At 41.4% G+C, this 20183-nt stretch overlaps 1 protein-coding gene across 2 annotated transcripts in view; it reads left to right on the forward strand.

Moving 5' to 3' along the window:
• METAP1 (methionyl aminopeptidase 1) overlaps positions 1–17548 on the forward strand; it is a 41019-nt gene extending 23471 nt beyond the window's left edge. Inside the window, exons 5-11 of one of the 2 annotated variants that reach the window (XM_077815054.1) lie at positions 1031–1122; positions 1876–1959; positions 7089–7227; positions 9964–10095; positions 11774–11917; positions 14212–14277; positions 15576–17548. In XM_077815054.1, the coding sequence (XP_077671180.1) occupies positions 1031–1122; positions 1876–1959; positions 7089–7227; positions 9964–10095; positions 11774–11917; positions 14212–14277; positions 15576–15739 (821 nt within the window). In that variant the 3' untranslated portion in view covers positions 15740–17548. The remainder of the gene's footprint in view (positions 1–1030; positions 1123–1875; positions 1960–7088; positions 7228–9963; positions 10096–11773; positions 11918–14211; positions 14278–15575) is intronic. The other variant, XM_077815055.1, reaches the window with a different exon arrangement.
• The last annotated feature ends 2635 nt before the right edge of the window (positions 17549–20183 follow it).

The following is a 20183-nucleotide window of genomic DNA, read 5'->3' on the forward strand; positions in this document are numbered from 1 at the left end:
ATATAGCACTAGGTCTGTGCCTTACTGAATAACAAAGTACCTGTATGTAACCAGGGTTATTTCAAAAGTTGACTCCATGAAACTATTCCCAGTGACATCAGGGACCCTGCTGCAAATGTACTGTAAAAGGGTCTATAGATATTTTTGCATGATTTGTTTTTGTTTTTTTAACAGCAGTCATTGGAGAAGACAGACAAACTAAGACACGTGGCATTTTAGTGCCAGGCTCTTACTTACGGAGAGAAAGAGTCTTCAAAACCTATTTGGTTCTTTAATTATTTTGATCCTCCTCCTTTTTTACGTTGGGAAATGCTAATAAGTTAATGTTAGACAATAAAAAAAAGTGTTACTCAGAATTCATTTTTAAACCTTAGTCAAACTTAAATTATTTGTTATTAAACTACATATTAAAATACAAAGTATTGATTTTGATAGTCATTTTTTATTTTTAACTGAAATTATAAAACTGATGTTGCACAAAGCCACAGTGGGAATAAGTTGAACACTTTTCCATCGGACAGGTACAGCAATTATTATAGTGATGTTACAATGTTAGCTACTATCACAAGCCTTTGTAATGCTCTCTGCTTCCTGTGGAAAATTATTCATTCAACCAGCTTGTAACCAGTTCTTCAGTCAAATGCAAATATATAGCCTTAACTCCACCCTTTGCAATATTACTGTATTTTACCAATAGACAGAAAGGTGTGTTTCCGTAAAACATCTGATGTTGGAGTTAAAATTGTATGTTTGAGCAAGACTTTGAGTAATTGGCTGTGGGCATTATGGGTGATCGTATGCTGGAAATGGATGAGAGTTTGGTGTGGAGGTGAGGACCTGGGGAGTTTGTGTGGGAAGGCATGTGAATTGAGGTTGGTCAGATGTTAATGTTAACCTTGACTAGTGTGTTTGTTGAAAGGAGGTACATTTGTATTACCTTAAGCACGTTAAAAGAGATTTGTGCTCTCTGTGTATGCGCACGCGTGCACACGTAAAAATTGACCCTAAATATAATCTTTTTTTTTTTCAGGTATGTCTGAATCAGAACAGGCACTTAAAGGAACTTCTCAAATAAAAATTCTCTCCTCTGAAGATATAGAAGGGATGCGGTTAGTGTGTAGGGTGAGTTTGTGTTACAGAATGTGTATACTCTCCATAAATCTAGAGAACTCGTGATTTTACTAGTTTATGACCATTCACCTTAAGGGTGTGAACTTTGAAAGTGCAGTTATACTCTGAAAAGTGACTGACTAAAATTGGAATGCTTCTGCCTCTGTTTGTTTCCCAGCAACTCCAGATCAGATTTGCTTATTTTGTAAGTGAAAAGATTTTTCTACCTGTCACCACTGCAAAATCAACCTGAGATCTGGAAGTCAAGCTGGCTACTTTCTGGGTCTGATATATCCAGTAACAAAGATTTTGCAATGGGAACTTTATCAACAGAATTATTGGCTATGTATAAGTGAGAACAGAATTCCATCCCTTCTCTTATAGTTGTTGATGGTGGTGCTAACAAGACTAGCAGCCTCCGAAATAAGTCGATCTGTTGAATAAGAACTTTCCAGTTGTAATTAGTTTCTTGATAATAACCACACTTCCAGGTTTAATTAAGTGGTTTCATTTCAGGATTCTATGTCCAATTAATTATAAACAGTGAGTGGGATGTTCCAAGGTGTCTGAGTGATTTAGAAGTACAAGTCCCATTGATATCCAAAAGTCCCAATTTTCCCTTTCATCCTAGCACAACTTCCCTAGCACTCTGGTTGTATCCACAGGAGATTGACTGACTGCTCCACCCTTGGGGGTTACTCAGTGTTCTAGTGGCTCAGGCTGTGTATGTTTTTGAATAAGTAGTTCCTGATGTCTCACTTGCAGCTTGCTAGAGAAGTGCTGGATGTTGCTGCCATGATGGTGAAACCAGGCATAACTACTGAAGAAATAGATCATGCCGTCCATCTGGTAAGGCTATTTTATCATACTTCTGGATTTGTACGTGCTCTCTTGACCCTTCTGTTTGATGGGACTATGTGGTGTGTGTTACTGCCAAAATGTCTGCTCTGATTTTCTGTATTTCGAAACTACCTTCAATTTCCATCTTAAAAAACCTCACACCCTCTCAGTTTAAAGCTACTAGATAATAGACATTACAACAATTACAAAGCAAGAATGTTACATTTAAAACCGCGTACCCCACCCCAAATGTAAAGGCTCCAAAGGTCCCCTGATGGGAATCACACTGAGGAGCTTAAGAGAACAGGGATGGAGCTGGCTGTTATGCAGAATCCACAAATATAGCTCATGTTGACCCACTAGCCTCCCATGCTCTGGAACCATCTGCCATGTGCAATTCAGGCCAATTAAGGCCCAAATCCAGCCAAGTATTTGAAGTCTAGTAAGTGCTTTGCTGGATGAGGGCTTAAGTTGTTCTAAGTTACCTTGATTTTTGTGGTTTTCATAAAGTCCACTTAGGAATTTGTTTATATTAGGGCCAGGGTCACTGTGGAGTGTACAAAGAGTGCAGCAGTTCCCGCAGAACTTGTAATGTCAGGTGCAATTAGCTGAGGTGGAGGAGCCTTATGTTAGCTACTTCACTATCTTCATTTAGGGCAGCTGGGCCAAGAGCAAGAGGGAACAACCTGATTTGAGCTGAGAGGAGTGGAGGATGCTGAGCACTCATGAAGATCCATGTTTAATATGGTTTAACAGGGACGAAACTAACTTACTCTTAAAATTTCGATAGGAGCAGCCAGCATGTAAATTGTTAGTGGCCAAAAAAAACTGTGGCTAGCCTTGCATAGAACCAACTGATAGCAGTGAACAATGTTAATAACTGTTTTAGGAGCAGTTTTATTTTTCCAGAATTTGTACTTGTCTACACTACAAAATTAAGTCAACTTTATCTAATTCGACCTCAAGCCTCCCAAATTAATGAAGTAGATTGTGCATGGCCACACCGTGCTCATTGTCTTGATGGAGTGCGTCCTCACTAGCAGTGCCTGCATCAATGCACAAAGCAGTGCTTTATGGGTAGCTATTCCAAAGTGCAGCTTGCCGCAGTGTGTTTTGGAAAGTTTATGCAATGCCTCATGGGACCGAAACATTGTGTTGGCATCCCATGATGCACTGTGCTCCCTCCCTCAGATCAACGGCAAACAACATTGTGGTTTTCGTGCCTTAAAACCGCTGCATGTACACCGTAACCCCAGAAGCATGGAGCCTGCTCAGTTGTGCACTCTTCCTGTGAGCATCTCAAACACCTTGCACCTTCTCCTGCAGTATTTCCAGAGCTGAAGTAGGGTCTGCCGCGTGGAACACAGCGCTGTTCTGCAAGCAGTTACTGCTGCAGTCGTAGAGCAGCTGCACTCTGTCGGGTGCCATTTCTGGTCCCATGAAACAAGCATTGACTGGTGGGACCGCATCATTTTGCAGGTATGGGATGACAAGGAATGGCTGTAGAACTTGCGAATGCGGAAGGCCACCTTCCAGGAACTTTGTGCGGCGCTTTCCCCTCTTGAAGTTCAGCAACACAAAAATGAGAGCTGCTCAGACAAGAGTGGAGAATCGAGCGGCGATCACTGTTTGGAAGCTTGCAACGCCAGACAGTTACCGATCAGTGGGGAATCAATTTGGAGTAGGTAAATCAACTGTGGGAACTGTTGTGCTCCAAGTGTGTAGGATCATTAAGCGACTTCTGCTACGAAGGGTAGTGAGTCTGGGAAATGTGCAAGACAAAGTGGATGGTTTTGCCGCGATGGGGTTCCCTAATTGCGGCGGGGTGATAGATAGCACACGCATCCTGTCTGCATCTTGGCACTAGATCACCTTGCCAAAGAGTACATAAATTGAAAGGGATACTTTTCAATGATGTTGCAAGTGCTGGTGGATCACAGGGTGCGATTCATCTACATCAACATAGGATGGTCGGGAAAGGTTCATGACGTGCTCATCTTTAGGAACTCGGGTCTGTTCAAAAAGCTGCAATCCGGGATCTTTTTTCCAGACTACAGAATGAACATTGGCGACGTTGAGATGCCTGTCGTTCTTCTGGGAGACCCAGCCTACCCCTTGCTCCCATGGCTCATGAAGCCATACACTGGCTGTCAGGACAGCAGTAAGGAACGGTTCCACTATAGGCTCAGCAAGTGCAGAATGGTGGTTGAATGTGCCTTTGGTCACTTGAAAAGGCGCTGGAGAAGTCTAACAAGGTTGGACCTTAGTGAGGAGAACATCCCCATGGTTATAGCTGCCTGCTGTGAGCTCCGTAATATCTGTGCTGGGGGGGAGGGAGAAACTTTCCTGCAGGGGTGGGCAGTTGAGACGGATCGCGTGGCAGCCATTTTTGAGCAGCCAGACACCGGGCAATAAGAAGAGCACAGCAAGGGGCGCTGCATCCACGAAGCCGTTTCAGTAGTGGGTTACAGTAATGTGAACTGCTTGTCTGCATTGTGCTTTCTCAAACCTTCACCTGGCTTGTATCATTGTTCCTGTAAAGCCACCCCCCCCCCAGCCCATTGCTTCTACTCAATAAAGAAAATTTATTTCTTGAATCCATGTACTTTATTTAACAAGCATAGGTAAAGAGGGAGAACAGAGGGGAAAAAAGTAACCTTGGGGGAAAAGGGATTGTAAAGTTGGAAAGCTGTGTGTCATAACACCGCATTCCAGACCATCAAAGGTCTGTGAATGGGCTCCTTCTGTTCCTTGTACTCTTCCCCCGAGTTAAGTGAGAGGGGACTTTTCACCCACGCCTCATGGAACGCTTTGGGGAGGGTGATTCTGCGCCAGGTGATGCTGGCTGGCTGTCCATCAAGGTCTGCAGAGGTACTACCCTCCTGCTTCTGTTTCTGCAGTTCAACCAAATGCCTCAACATGTCTGCTTGGTCCCTCATAATCCAAAGCATCTCATCCTGCGCCGCACGCTCTCACTCCTTGGAAGCTTTCCTGCTCTCCATGTCCATGTCTAACTTCTCGGACAATGAAATCCTCTACCCTCTCAGCTCTGTGTCAGCTGTTCCGGAGGCGTTCATTATCTTGGTGAACATGTCCTCCTGCGTTCTCTTTCTCCTCCTTCTAATCAGCAACAGGCTGCTTTCAGGTGTCGATGACACGCCAAAGGACACATTTCCAGCTGTCAGTCATGGGAAAAAATAAAGGAGCCATTGTACATGAATAAAATGTTTCCATAGCAAGGCCGTTTCCATTAAAGAAAACCAAAAACCCTTATCACACTAGGTGCAAACCATAACATAATCAGAATCCGTAACCATTCACTGTGCCATTTTGCTGCTCCAGCCTTGGTGAATAATGAAGTTGATGGCAAGCTCATCTCAGGAGCAGAGGTAACTAGTCAAACAATGGCCCTTTCCCATAGCACCATGGGAAGCTGTTTACGAATGGGGTCTACCCAGAAACCTTCCACAAAGGATTGCAGAGTACCTCCATGAAAGTTTCCTAGAAATATCCATGGAGGATTCCCAGGCTATCCCAGTCCACATAAACAGTCTTTTCTGGGGGCTACCCTCTGCGTAGCTGGATCAGCCTCTTGTAAGCAGAGAACCACAGCTCCTCGCTTTTTCCTCACAGTAAACATGCAGTACCACCGAATGTGTGCACCCGCTGAATGTAACTGGGCTTTGGTTGCAACTGTAGACTCACCAGAGGTGCCTTCCCTTGCATCACTCGGCCACCATGATGTCCTGTGACCCAGGATTAAAAATATTTCCTGGCTCTCGGGGAGAATAGATCCACTGCTCACCTGTCTCCAATTCTTCTCCTCCTCTTCCTCATCCACTATATCATCCTCCTTGTTGTCCCTAGACTCAAACACCTGTGCGGTGTCCATGTTGCTTGTGGGGGTGCTAGTAGGGTCACCCCCGAGAATCGCATGCAGCTCGTTGCTGAACCAGCATGTGTGGGGTTTGCCTCCCTTGTCTTCTGGTACACTTGGTGAAGTTCTTTTATTTTCACACGGCACTGCTATGTGTCCCTCGTGTAGCCCTTCTCCCCCATTCCACGAGTGATCTTTGCATAGATGTCACTGTTTCTTCTTCTGGGTCGGAGCTCTGCCTGTACAGACTCTTCTCCCCACACAGCGATGAGATCCATCACCTCGTGTGCAGACCAGGCTGGGGTGCGTTTCGGGCGTGTAGTCTCCATGATCAGCTGTGCTCAAGCTGGCATGCTCCCAATGCTGATCAAACAGGAAATGGGAAATCAAAAATTCACAGGGCTTTAGCAGGGGAGGGGCTGTTTCCCCGTATACCTGGCTGCAGCAGAGTTGAGAGTGATCTCCAGAGGGGTCACAGATGAGCATTGTGGGACATCACCTGGAGGCCAATTAAGTCGAATTACACAATGCTGCATCTGCACTACCTTGCAGTCGACCCATGAAAATCGAATTTAGTGCTATGTCTCTTGCAGAGGTGGATGACAGAAGTTGACATTCGAGGTGACTTAGGTTGGTGTAAAGGACCCGGTAGCGTAGACACATTAACAGGTCGACTTAAGGCGGCTTCCTTCGCCTAACTTCTTAGTGTAGAGCAGGCCTTTGTGTGTGTGTCTGTATAGAACGTTTAAACTGTTGCGAAAGACAAAAGAAGTTAGATAATTAAAAAAAAAAATTTTAAAGGCATGGTGACAACTTAAATTTTGCTCAGCCTTTACATTTTGTAAAAATGAAATTTTATAAAGCTGTAGACTAGCCAAAATGTTTTCCTTGTTTAAAAAAGAACCCACTCCAAAATAGCTTTTAAATAAATATTCCCATGAGGTATTTAACAACCCAAACATTGCAGCATTGATGACTGGAAGTGAAAATGTCTATAAACAAAAGAAAATAAATGAAACTTGTTTCACACTGTCAATATTGAGAGGAAATGCAAAAAGTAAAAATAGACTAAACAGAGAGAGCATGTCAGGAGTCTAAACAAATTGGGGGGGAAAAAAGCATTTGAGGAATTATTTTCAAGCATTGTGGCTAATACAGAGAGAATTTAAAATGTCAGCCATACTGCAAATCTGTTCTACTCCTTTACAAATGTCTTTGCTAATCTAAAGTGTAATATGTGTGTTTTCTAAATCTGTTTTAGGCCTGCATTGCAAGGAACTGCTATCCTTCCCCGTTGAATTATTATAATTTCCCAAAGTCATGCTGTACGTCAGTGAATGAAGTGATCTGCCATGGAATTCCTGACAGGCGGCCATTGCAAGAGGGTGATATTGTTAATGGTAGGTGATGTAAAAGTCAAACCTTTCAACAGCTCTGCTTGCATCCAGTCTTTACAGCTAAAACACTCAGTGGGGCAAAGTTTTGGTTTAGTATGGCACATCATGGTTGGAAGTTATTTCTTCAGGCATGTTTTGTTTTTCTTTAGTTAGCTTTTTTGTTACGTTTAGCATCTATGTATCCAAATTCATGGACTGAGTAAAATTTAAACTAATTAGAGTTGGACAAAACACAATTTTAACAGCTTTTAAATTATCATTGTATATTATTATTTATTGTGATAATGCCGAGGAGTCCCAGTCATGGATCAGAAACCTATAGTGCTAGGCACTGTACAAACACAGAACAAAATGATGGTGCATTGACTGTTTTAATGGTAGAATGATTTTCCTTGATTAGTTTGGGATACATTGTTAGTAGGATGATTTTTGATCATAGTTATTATCATGTCTATTGTATTGCATCCTAGTGGCTCAGGGTGTTTTATAGACACACAAAATGACAAGGCCTTTCCCAGAGGAGCTTGCAGTCTAAGTGCAATATTTTTGATTGTGTTGTTCCAGGCTCTCAAATCTTTTGGCTGGATGGAGTACTTTAGAAATAATTTTTTAACTTTTACTTTTTGCATTTTCTCTCAGCTTTGATAATGAAAATAAATGAAGCCAGTTTCACTTTTATTCGTAGTCATTTTCACCTCCCGTTCTCACATGGGACTACTTGTGTGTTTACTGTTAAGTGCATGCCCAGATGTTTTCTGTACTGTGGGCCTGGGCTGGGTTTCAATTTAATTTTGTTTGTAAAGCAATTTGAGATCCTTTTGGGTTGAAAAGCGTACCATAAATGTACAATGATATTTGGTGGATGCTGTCACGGTGACAGGGCAAGCTGTACCTGTGTCTCCTTTCTCTGGTTTCTGAGTGCAGCCTCCTAGTATCAGGCCTCGTGCCTGCCCCTTTCTTGGTGTGGAATTCTTCCACTCAGGTCCCAGGCTTCAGCCTTCTGTCAATCGACTGCGCTTTGCCAGAAAGCGTGACTGCGTTTGGCAACTGAAAGTCTTCCCTTTGGAAGCTGTGATCAGTAGTAAATACAGTGAATCAAAACAGCTTTCTTAAATCAAAGTATTGTTCAATCTTAATAGTAGGAATAAAAACAAAACCCCCTTTCTTTTACGTTATAAAACACTAAAAGGACTGCATGCATGTCTATCTTTCCTAAAGCTTACCGTCCCCCTGGAAGTTTGGGAAGGCCTGACTTCTCCAGACCTCCAAGGGCGTGTGTGTGTCAGTCTGTTCCCAGGGAACAGATCCCTGACAACTGTCTTCCACCTCTGGACAGAGAGTGACTTTTTTTTTTTAACTGTTTAAAGTCCTTTTGATCTGTTGGCTCCCAGCATGGGGAAAACCAGTCTAACTTGCCTGGCACCTAGAAGTAGTTAAAAGCTCAAGCATTGGTTTAATGACTCCCCAAAAGTTTACTGAGAGGTTGATTATGTGGATCCATTGTGATACTGTCCAGCTAGTTTCCCACAATCCTGCTATTAAACTCAACCAACATATGCATCTAGTAAACATTCTGGTCACCGGTATAGTTATTACACAGCTATAGTAAGATCCCATACAGTATTCATATATTATTGCAGTTCGTCCCCATGTTCTTCACAGATACCTGCCATAATCATGGTTGCAAAATAATTCTCATATATAACTCTTTTCACATACTTTCTGAAACGTTCCCCATTTGGGGCTGAAAACTTCCATGGTCTGTCTCTGTCAGAAATTTTAAGTTTTAGTAAACATTTTTTTAGTATAAACTTTTCCCCTTCAAATAAACTTTCTACCCACATGGTCTTGGACAGGACTACAGCAAAAATGACTGAACTTTGTGACTTGGCATGGATTTAGGGTATGTCTTGATTGCAAGTGAAGGTGTGATTGTAGCACAGGTATGCAGACCCATGCTAGCTTTAATCTAAGTAGCATGTGTAACGATAGTAGTAAAGATGTTGCAGCACAGGCTTGAACTTGGGGTAGCCACCTAGGAGGTATGATTAGGTTGCTAGCTTGTGTTAAAGCCCGTGCTGCCACGTCTTCGCTATGGTGGTTATCCATGCTTGCTAGATTCAGTCTAGTCATGGGTATGCTTACTGACGCTTTGCAGTGAAGACATGCTTTTAGTGCTCCTTAAGGACAATTGCCTGTTTTCATTTGGAAACAAAGGGGCTTTGATTTAACAAAGAGGTGACAGTTTTTAAAAATTATGTACTGAGCTTCCACAGTAGAAATTACTTACAGTGGGCTAAAAGGTGGGGGATATTGCACAGCTACTTAAATTTCGGAGTCTGGCAGATAGAAGAGATTCTAAGGTGTATATGTTGAATACCCCCCTACTCCTCCATGTAAATTTAAAAAAAAAATGGTTTCAGCAACATTTAAGGTTGTTAAATCGAGCACTCAGAAATAAGCTTGCTGTGGCAGTATTGCAAATTTATATTTTCCTTCTGCTCTTTATTAATGTGAACAATTTAACTACATAACACTTTTATTAATTCGTACCATAAAATCTATAATATGGACAGTGTGGGCAAGTCAATGTTACTGGAGTTTTGGAATGTTCTTATTTCTGAGCACTTGGGCATGTAACTTGCATTGCAACAATACTTTGTATTTAATTGCCATTGTGCCTTAAGCAAAACAAGGGCCAAGAAGTCAGAAGTTTTCTCTTTTTGATGCTCTTTGCAGTGGATATCACTATATATCGCAATGGTTATCATGGGGATCTGAATGAGACGTTTTATGTTGGGGAAGTTGATGAGGGTGCAAGGAAACTAGTTCAGACAACTTATGAGTGCCTAATGCAAGCAATCGATGCAGGTAAGTACCATTGCTGAAGCCTAAGGTGCAATGCTATATTGATTTTTTGATATTAGAACTCTCATGTTTTAACTAATACTTAGGAATTCCTACTGTTACAGAACTGTACTTAATGCATGTTGCTAGTACAATACGCTTCTACTGTACAATGCAGAGTCATTCTTAAAGTGCTGTATTTTAGTTTCTGTTGATGGTTGTTGCAACATTCATTTGCAATGAGTATTGACAAGGAAAAGCTGTAATAATCTATTTGATTGATCCATATGATGTTGTTTGTTTGTGTGCAAACATGTATTTGATTCTCTGCAAGATAAATAAGAGTACTTGACCTGAGTTGCTCACAGTCTAGAAAAAAGAGCGCACAGGATGCTTTGGGAAACCCAGGAGGGGGTAACTTCTTTATTTTTAATTTTAGAAATTGTATTTATCAACTAATTTAACAAAAAGCACCATTTGAAAAGTGAAGAAAGTTGGTTTTCTAACTTGATAGTGCTATGAATTTACTAACTGGGAGCCTGCACCTGTAAACTGTCTTGGTGATGGGCCTCCAGATGCGTATAGCAGGGCTTCCACATGCAGAGAGTTAACAGGATAGAGTTCTAGTTAAATTTGTTCCCTGTGAAATATATATTGAATCTCTCTCTTTTAAAAATGTTCAAAATAATTATTCCAAACCATTTAGTTTGCTTAACTTTTTGCCTCATGTGGACTGCCAAAGGGACAGAGTCAAATTTAAATTCGTACTCCTGAATGAAAGTTTTAACCTGTTACTGTTACAAGGAACATCTAAAATGAGATTAGAGAGAGACACGTTTCTTCTGTTTTTTTCATCGTGTTTATTTTGTGCACCTGACAGCACTATGTGTACAATTAGTTTCTCTTGTTGTTTGTGTGGGTCTTTTACTTAGCAACAATAGAGAGACTTTTTTTTTTTTTTTTTATAAATAATAGGAAAATGTGCTTGCTAAGCCCACAAAAATGTCAGGGGAACTCAGGGACAGGTGTAGTGCCTCAAACAAGTTTGAACTCTTTCTTTGAAATCAGCTAGATTTCAACTATGTTCCTTTAAGACAGGAGCTTGTATTTATGAAAAATTCATTTTTTGGTGAAGGAGGCATTTCCCGCTTTCTCTCTCGTTTGTCTTCCTGCGTGAGACTGGACAATCGAAGACAAGGTCCCCTTTGGTCTCCTCTTCCAACTCGTCAGACTCAGCTCATTTGCACGCTGAGCTTCTGTTGGATTATATTTCATGCTCCATGGTGCAAGAGGCTGTGCACAAAGGCAGATGGACATCCTGGCTATCACTATTACATAGCTGCTGGTAGCTGAAAGCCTGTGTTGTCACGCTGGTATAATTCATAGTCATGTGTAAAAAAGCCCAAAATGGCTGAGAACTTAAAAATTGGACGGTAACAGACTGTGAATCCCAGCAATGATTGATTGAACTTGGTGATATGCTAAACAAAAAGAGCTCGACACCATGCTTGTAGCTGTTTCCATCACTTCACGCTGACTCACCAGACATTCTAGGCTTCAGAGTGATGCCTAGACAGAGTGGCAATCCTGGAATCTTATTCTATAGAGAGATGCAGGTGGCAACTGTTGCCTGTGCTAAGTAGATGGTAAAATGTGTTGAAGGGAGGGCTCTTTTTAAAATGGTGCATGTCTTATATTGCAGTAAAACCTGGTGTTCGATATAGAGAGCTGGGAAATATTATTCAGAAACACGCCCAAGCAAATGGATTTTCAGTTGTTCGGAGCTACTGTGGGCATGGGATCCATAAACTTTTCCATACTGCTCCCAATGTGCCACATTATGCCAGTGAGTATTGTTCCGTTATCTGCCAGTGCATGGCTAGTGATGAATAAACATGATTAACTTTTGTTCCTCTCATACAAAAGTTGTGCACGTGGCTTGACAGCCTGTCACTTTAAATTTTTGTATTTACAGAATAATTTCTTGAATGTTGGATTTAAAGTATGTTATGAACAAACTGAGCCGATGTGCATCTGCTTTGGGGGTGGGGAATGGACCCTAGCTGCAGTGGTGAGTGACAGCTTACCACATGACCATTACCAATTTTGTTGATTCGATTACCGAGGTTTCTTAGTGCTGGCTATTTGGAATGGATGGGGTTGAGCTGAAACTCTGAATTCCGTTCCCAGTGGTGAATAACAATGGCTGTAACCAGTACCCCACTTACTCCTTGGTGACCTAGAGTAGAGCCATGATCATCAAGTTTGGGCTACTGTGGTAGCTGTATCTGTTTTGGATCCCTTTATCTCCACTTGAATTACTGTGTGATGTGGCATGCCCTGGGATTTAGAACAGCACAGATTTCACTGCATGCCAGTGTGTACCAAAGTTCAGTGAGGAGGAGGTATGTCTGTGGCTGGCACAGCTGGACTCCGTTTGGAAGATGACAGTGCACCAGCCAAAGGTTTGCAGTCATAGCAGGGGTAAAATGAGGAGAGAAAGTAGGGAAGAGGGAGAACTTGAAAGACCAGTGGGGAATTGAGGGAGGGAAGCAAAGGTCACTTAAACCAACCAATTCTCCAATGACAAGCAGTTCCAATCCACTCTAGCTGCTGAGCTCCCGGCATGATGCCTTCTCTCCCATAGCTGTCAAAATCCTTCAGCTTCCCACTTTTGACAAGCACTGTATCACACACAGATGGTTGTGTTGTTGTCATGGATGATAATATAGAAGTCACTGGTTCTTGCTCAGGTCATTCTTAACATGTCCGCTTTAATGGGAGTGAAAAAAGAGGTCATCTAATGGTATGGTGGAAAAGTAGTACTTCCCTTTTGTTTTAGTTTTGTCCTGTAAAACTGTGTGAATACCCAGAGTCTGTGGAAAAAGAGGCATCTTATACCAACCGAAAAAACAACCAGAGAGAGAGAAATCCATGTTCTTTCTGGATATTAGCAACCATGGACATTTTTTTGATGGAGACAATAAGGCAAGCTTCATTTTGAGGAGGGAAAGACATTATTTTTCTGAGGCTTGGATGAGTGACAGAAGCAAAAAGGAAAGATCCAAATCAGAACTGTTAATGAGAAAAGAGTGGAGTGGCCATTCCTTTCTGGCTAAACCCAAATAGGTGTGTGTGGGTTTTGTTTTGTTTTGTTTTGTTTTTTTAAAGGGGGGGGAACCACCCACCAAAACCACTCAATTTAGTCCACAAACTCTGCTGAACAAGATTAAAGGAAAAATCTACAATTGGATAAAACTGGTACAGTGACAAAGGTGTGAAGGTTTAGCATAATTGTTTGTAGCCTGCAACAGCAGCACAGGATCAGGATAAAGGGAAGCCTCTTTAAGTGTAAGAAAGATATACTGTACTGTATGCAGTAACTCAGTCTGAAGACATTAATGGTTGAGATTTTTCAAAGCTGTGTAGGTGATTTAGACATACCACTTCCATTAAAATTGATACGTTCTGTATTCAAACTTTAATAATATACCTAAATCCCTATACTGCTTTGAAAATCTCCAATGACACCTTAGCTACATAAAATGTATTGCAAAAATAATATGTAACAGAATGAGTCTTTACTTGCCAATAAAAGAACTATTTGTTGTCATGTCTCCTCTGGACAGCAAGATTATCTGAATGTCATCACCTCTTGACTTTTGTATATCACATTGCTTGGAGGAGTATCAACAATGATGGAAACAAATTGACATTTTAAAATAGTCTTTGAATTTTTTTTTAAAACTATTATACCATACGCTTTTTATTCAGACTGCCACTTGTGCTTTTTCACCATTTAAAAAAAATTTCTGTAGGAGTGTCTAAATTACATTTGCTCATCGCTTTCATGGAATGAAAGCTGGCGTTTAAAAAAGACAGAAATGAATTGTAAGCACTTTTCCTGAAATAGAAGTATAACAAACATTGATACTCGGTTGAGAAGGCAAGGAGGGGAGGAAGATAGAAGTATAACCTGGAAGAAAGTGGGTCGCTCTGCAGCGCTGTTCTGACTTTTCCCTTCACCTGTCCTAGTTCAGGCATACACTGCATTACAGGGATTCATCATTCCATACACCTTCTGCCTTTCACTCTTGAAAGATGTGTTCAGTCATAATGTGTATTCTAATTTCATTTCAGAAAATAAGGCTGTTGGAGTGATGAAGTCTGGTCATGTGTTTACAATTGAACCAATGATCTGTGAAGGTAAGCGGCCAGGAGTTCGAAAGGAGGCTAAGTAAGTAGAGCGAGGATGTGAGTGTTGCTAGGGTTTCATTTGTTGTTATGGAACTTCCTCTAAACTAGGGGTGTCAAACATATGGCCTATGGGCCATATCCAGCCCTGAAGGCCCTTTCTTTCATCCTGCCGCTACCTTTGTAATTTATGAAGGGTTCCTACCCACAGCTGCCTGGCTGTGGTGGTTCTGAAGGGCTGGGAGGGAGTCTGTGCTGGACTGGACACAGGACACTACTCCCTTCCCCTCCTCTATCCTAGCAGTGAAGCTTCATGCAGCCAATGGGGATGCCATTACCCCCTACGTGCCAGGGTTCTGAAGAGGCACCTTTCCAGCGCTCTTCCACCCCCCTTACCCCAACAAGCCTCATTTCTCTACAAAATCCTACAGGAGCTAGGGTCCTTCTCCCTTTTTTTCCTTCCTCATTCCTTCCCTTGCCCCTGCTGACACTGAGTCCAGCAGCATCCATACCTTCTTCGTTCCCTGTGCTCTACTGTTGCCGAATCCCGCAGGAGCAGGTTTTGGGAAGTAGGTGCATTTCCATTCCCCCTGCTCCAGGGAATAGGATGGGGGTAGTACTGGATGGGAGGAGGAGAGACTCCTCATTGGGAGGAAGAGTGAGGGACATGAGAGAGAATCTTCCAAAGGTAGGGCAGGTGTGTGCGTGCACGCTGGTGAGGAAAAGTGAGGCTGAGGAGGGTGTGACCTGTATTGGGGGGGAAAGCAGAGGTGAATTAATGGGCAGAGGGAAGGAGGTTTCCGAATACATTTGATTTTTTAAAAAAATACTATTTTAATTGTCTTTAAATGTGATACTGAACTTGGCTGGCTAGAGAGACACTGTGATCTGACTTGGACTGCAAAATTTTGCCTCTTGCCAGCCAACTTTATATCCCCAGCTTAGGGACTCTCACTGCCATGGTAAGTCTGCTGCCATCACAGAATGAGGTTGACAACCTTAATAAGCTCTAAAAAGAGTGTAATGACTGGAGTGAAGAGAACGGACTTCGAAGATCTATCTTCATTTGTTATCTTTCATACGTTTTGCTGTGTATTATTAACAGCAGGCATGGTATGGCAGTGAGAGAAGCCAACTGGAATATTATGCCCAAAATTGGAAGCTTTAAAAGGCTTCTGATGAATTGATTCAATGTGTAATACACATTCGTATTTATAACAGTCACTACGTATATACTATTTAGAAGGGACACATTTAAGAACTAATATTGTCCATACTTTGTTTTAATCTTTAAATAATTATCTTATTAGGTGGGTGGCAAGATGAAACCTGGCCTGATGGCTGGACTGCAGTGACAAGAGATGGAAAGCGGTCTGCGCAGTTTGAGCACACTCTTCTGATCACAGATACTGGCTGTGAAATCTTAACTCGGCGGTCGGACAGTGTTCGTCCTCACTTCATGTCCCAGTATTAGTTTAGACTGAGCTGACGGATCTGAATATAATCTTTTGTCTCTGTACTATGCATTTTATTAAGAGTACAGAACAGAGTGGGATTTTATCATTTGTTTTGTTCTCATTGACTGTAGATAAGAGAGGAATACAGCATTTGGTATATATCTTGAAGAACCTGACCCAATGTCTGAAAAAAGGAGAGAAGTATTTAAAATATTTTCTGCTTCCCTCCTACCCACGACACTCGTACTGTATTTTTTTTATTTTTCTTCAGTTGCCCCTTTAGCACCTTTCTTTCAATCAGACCTGCAGTTGTTTGTGTCAAATGCATGGTATTAGCTAGAAAGTGCAGGTTACTTTCCCACTGGGGACTTGACGTGTTGGGCATCAAGTCTTTTCTCATTTCTTCAGTGTGCCCGGCTTTTGTCTGTGTATGAGTGGCACCTGGGATTTTAAGTGTTTCTTGTTCCAAAGACCTGCTTAGCTACTTCTGCAACCAATGGGCTTTGTTTATAGTCAGAGGGGGAGAATTGGTACATAGAAAGAGGTACGTGTTACCAAGACTCATCTATCTTCAAATTTAGTACTTTCCCATCACTTTGTCAATTGCCTCTGCTGTAATCGATACCTTAGACATCTCTCTTTCTGGAAATTGTTAGTGCTGATTCCCTGCTTTTGTAAAATCACGAAAATTGCTTCAGGCAAAGAGCTGCCTTTCTGAAGAGCAGTGGTTAGCAGAGTTTGGTGCTCCAAAAGTTCACTGTGAAACTGCTATTTCATACTTGACAGGGAAAGGAATGAGCCAGCTAACCAAGAAAAAAAATTATTTACAAGCTCCTGTGTGTTTTTACTGAGGGGCCTCTTCCCTAGAGATATGAGGGGAGGGGGATTGCAAAGTGAAAGACATTACAGCAAGACGAATTTCAAAACTATTTCAAAAGAATGCTCATGTTTGAGTGAAGAGGAAATGTCTTAGATACTACTGCTGCTGTATTAGTTGTTTTCTTGAATTTTAAGAAAGTTTTTAATTGAATTTTGTGCTCTTGAAAGGTGTCAGGCTGACAGGCCTGGAAAATGAAGTGCTCTGCCCTCAGACTAGATACAGTGAGGGCAGCAGTAGTGCAATTTTCCTCATGCTTCTTGACTAGAGTGCCACCCTCCTGATCTGAAAGCTACCATCTCCAGGACTATGGGAATTGATGAGCTTCTGACCCCTTCCTCCCTCTTCTCAATCTTTAGTGTCTCTGCTGAGATTTTTTCTTTTCTGAATCAGTAATGAAAATGATTTCACCCACAGTTGCAGACCTAATGTCTGTCTTCCGTACAACACTGTAGTGCCAGAAAAACTTAAACCAATGAAGACAAATCAAACCATAAAATCATGGGCATAAAGTGCACATTTTACTAGGTGTCTGACTTCTTGTCACATAGGGAGCCTGGTCTTTGAAGGTACTGAGTGTCCTCACCTCTCGTTGGCTCCAGTTAAACTTGAGGGCAGTTAATGCTTCACAAAACTGGACCCATCGTGGTCACAACGAAACACGAAACTTGCCAGAAAATGTCTTCTTTTCCCACAGTGCCTCAAACCTTTATTGCTGTAAGAGTATCATTGTGATAACATTTTCATTACCTTTATTATTTTTAATGATACAGTAAAAAATGACCTGAGATGGTTTGTGTGCGTGCGTGCGTGTGTAGATTTTAACTAAACAGACTGCAATACTTGAGTGGAATTACCTGTGTTCAGTGCCATGTATGTAATGTATTAAGGAGATTAAAAGTCGGGATGACTATCATGGAGATTTGCTCACCATGCCAGTCACCTGAGTGGGTACAATTGTCTTGCTTTTTTTGTGTGTGCATGCATGATGGGAAGTGTTGACTTTGGCATATAAATTAAGAGTTGCAGCTTCTTTTAATGGAAACAGTATTTTCATAATATAAAATGGACATAGCATGTGTCCAGGCCTCAAAGACGCTAATTTGTTTGAACCTGTCCAAATCCCTACCATAGATGCATTTAAACCAGTGTAGATTTAATTCCATTAATTTAACTATGTGCTAAACTGCTACAAGCATGGTTTAATACACATCTGTGTTAAGTATTTGCACCAGGAGAACTAAATAGACCAATATAACTTTAATATAGACAATCCATGATGTGCATTCTGCAGGTAAGCTACAATTAAAACAGCATTTCAGTTATCTCTGAATTAATGTTTATTATATAGTAAGGTCTAAACTTAAATTAACTTTTTGTTTAGACAGCCTCCTAGTTTACTCACCAGATAGCAAATCAGTCTGAAGACCAGATTAGTTTGGCTTTTCTCCCACACTATTTCAGTATTTTTACCCCCCAGTTTCTAGTAGATTTTTACATGTGTCAAATTGTAGATAATGTGATTTTGGCAATTAATTGATCTTTAAATATTCATGGTAAATAGGCCCAATGGCCTGTGATGGGATGTTAAATGGAGTGGGATCTGAGTTACTATAGAGAATTCTTTCCTGGCTATCTGACTGGTGAATCTTGCTCACATGCTCAGGGTTCAGCTGATCGCCCTATTTGGGGTCGGGAAGGAATTTTTCTCCAGGGAAGACTGGAAGAGGCCCTGGGGGTTTTTCGCCTTCCTCTGTAGCATGGGGCACGGGTCACTTGCTGGAGGATTCTCTGCACCTTGAAGTCTTTAAACAATGATTTGAGGACTTCAATAGCTCAGACATAGGTGAGAGGTCTATTGCAGGAGTGGGTGGGTGAGATTCTGTGGCCTGCATTGTGCAGGAGGTCAGACTAGATGATCATACTGGTCCCTTCTGACCTTAATATCTCTGAATCTATGTAGTTTTGCTTACAAATGCAGACTATATTTCTTTGTCTTCCAAATTTTGGAAATAGGTTAAATCTTATAAAAGTTATCATCTATTTAAAAAAAGGCTTGTTAAATTTCTAACAGTTTCTCTTGATTTGAAGGCTCCTGCCACAAGCACAAATGTGTAGTTGCTCTGGAACTACCTTTCACCAGTTTCCCTATACCACCTCCTTCACTCCCCAAACCACAAAAGGGGATAGGGAAACTGCTTAAATTTCCATGTAGCATTTAGCAATTTTTGCTGACTCATGTAGATATTTTCCAGAAGACAGGTTGTTCTAATTAATGCTGAAGACGACGCACTGTATAAACCCAAACAGATACAAGAATGACTAGAAGGGGAAGTGGCGGAAAGAGAAGCAGGATGAACTCTCCATCCCTTACATGACTGCCATTGAAATGATTTGGCCTACAGGCTTGTATTGCTCCAAAATGGAGTTAGATTTGTCCCATAAAGTTCTTAAAATTGGTAAATCTTCCCTATGCTACATTTGAAGAGTAGAGTTAGTCCCTCCTCAGCACTATTAGGAGAAAACCTTTTGATGATATTCCTTATCTGTTTAATTCTTCAGCAGCTGCTACCTCAAAAAAATTACTCCATTTAATAGAGTGGTCAACTGGTCAAAATATTAACTATATGGCTTTTAGGCCTTTTTATTTATGGCGTGGGTGGGTGGTGGTATAAGGGGTCCCTCTTAGTAATTGTCCAGGTATGACAAAAGCTGTTTTTTTCACTAATTGAGCCAAATACTTATCTTTCTAACAATGGGGGTGAGTGGTTCTCCCCTGTCACACACTACTTACTCACACCATGATCTTTGTGTGGTAGTAAAGGCAGTGCATCCTGGAAGTTATGGATGCTGTGACTTAACCAGGACTGATATCTGACTGACTTTGAAGTTGCAGGTTAAGAAACCCTGCTTGGAATGGCTCCAGTGGGCTTCTTCATTTCCTACTTTAATTTTGCCTTAGAATTAAATAGATGCAAGACCAGAGGAAGCTTTAAGTGTAACAGAACTACAGCCTAGTTATAAGTGGATCAGGTAGTTCCTACTAAAACTTCTTTGTCAGAGTGAAACTGTTTAAACACTGAAATAAATTGCAACATCTGAATCTATAACCAGGTGTATGGAATGATAATGTAGGATTTACATTATAGATATCTGCTAGAAGGCCTCCAGTATATTTATTTACTACTGATTTGCTGACAGTTGGTTAATGTAACACTACAGCACTGTAGACTAATTAGCCAAATGGGAAATGAAGCAGGAGTGGAACAACCAGAAAGATTCTTGTGAAGTTACCATGGGATATTCATGTTACTTAGTCCAGCCCTTAGAATTGATCAGATTTACTACAGATTGCTCCACACACTCATGCTAGGGCAGCAGTTTACTGGCCAGGAGGAAGAAAGTAAATCCCCAATATCACTTTCTGCACCATGCTCAGTTTTCCTTCAGCATTGTTGCAAGGAGTGCACTTCCCTCACCTTACTTTCAGTCAGAGCTGACTAATCACAGCCCACACAGCTGTGGCTTTGGGCCTCATACTGCATCATCATCATCGGTTTCAGAGTAGCAGCTGTGTTAGTCTG

Source organism: Eretmochelys imbricata, chromosome 4 (genome assembly GCF_965152235.1).
Source record: "Eretmochelys imbricata isolate rEreImb1 chromosome 4, rEreImb1.hap1, whole genome shotgun sequence".
Lineage (NCBI taxonomy): Eukaryota > Metazoa > Chordata > Testudines > Cheloniidae > Eretmochelys > Eretmochelys imbricata.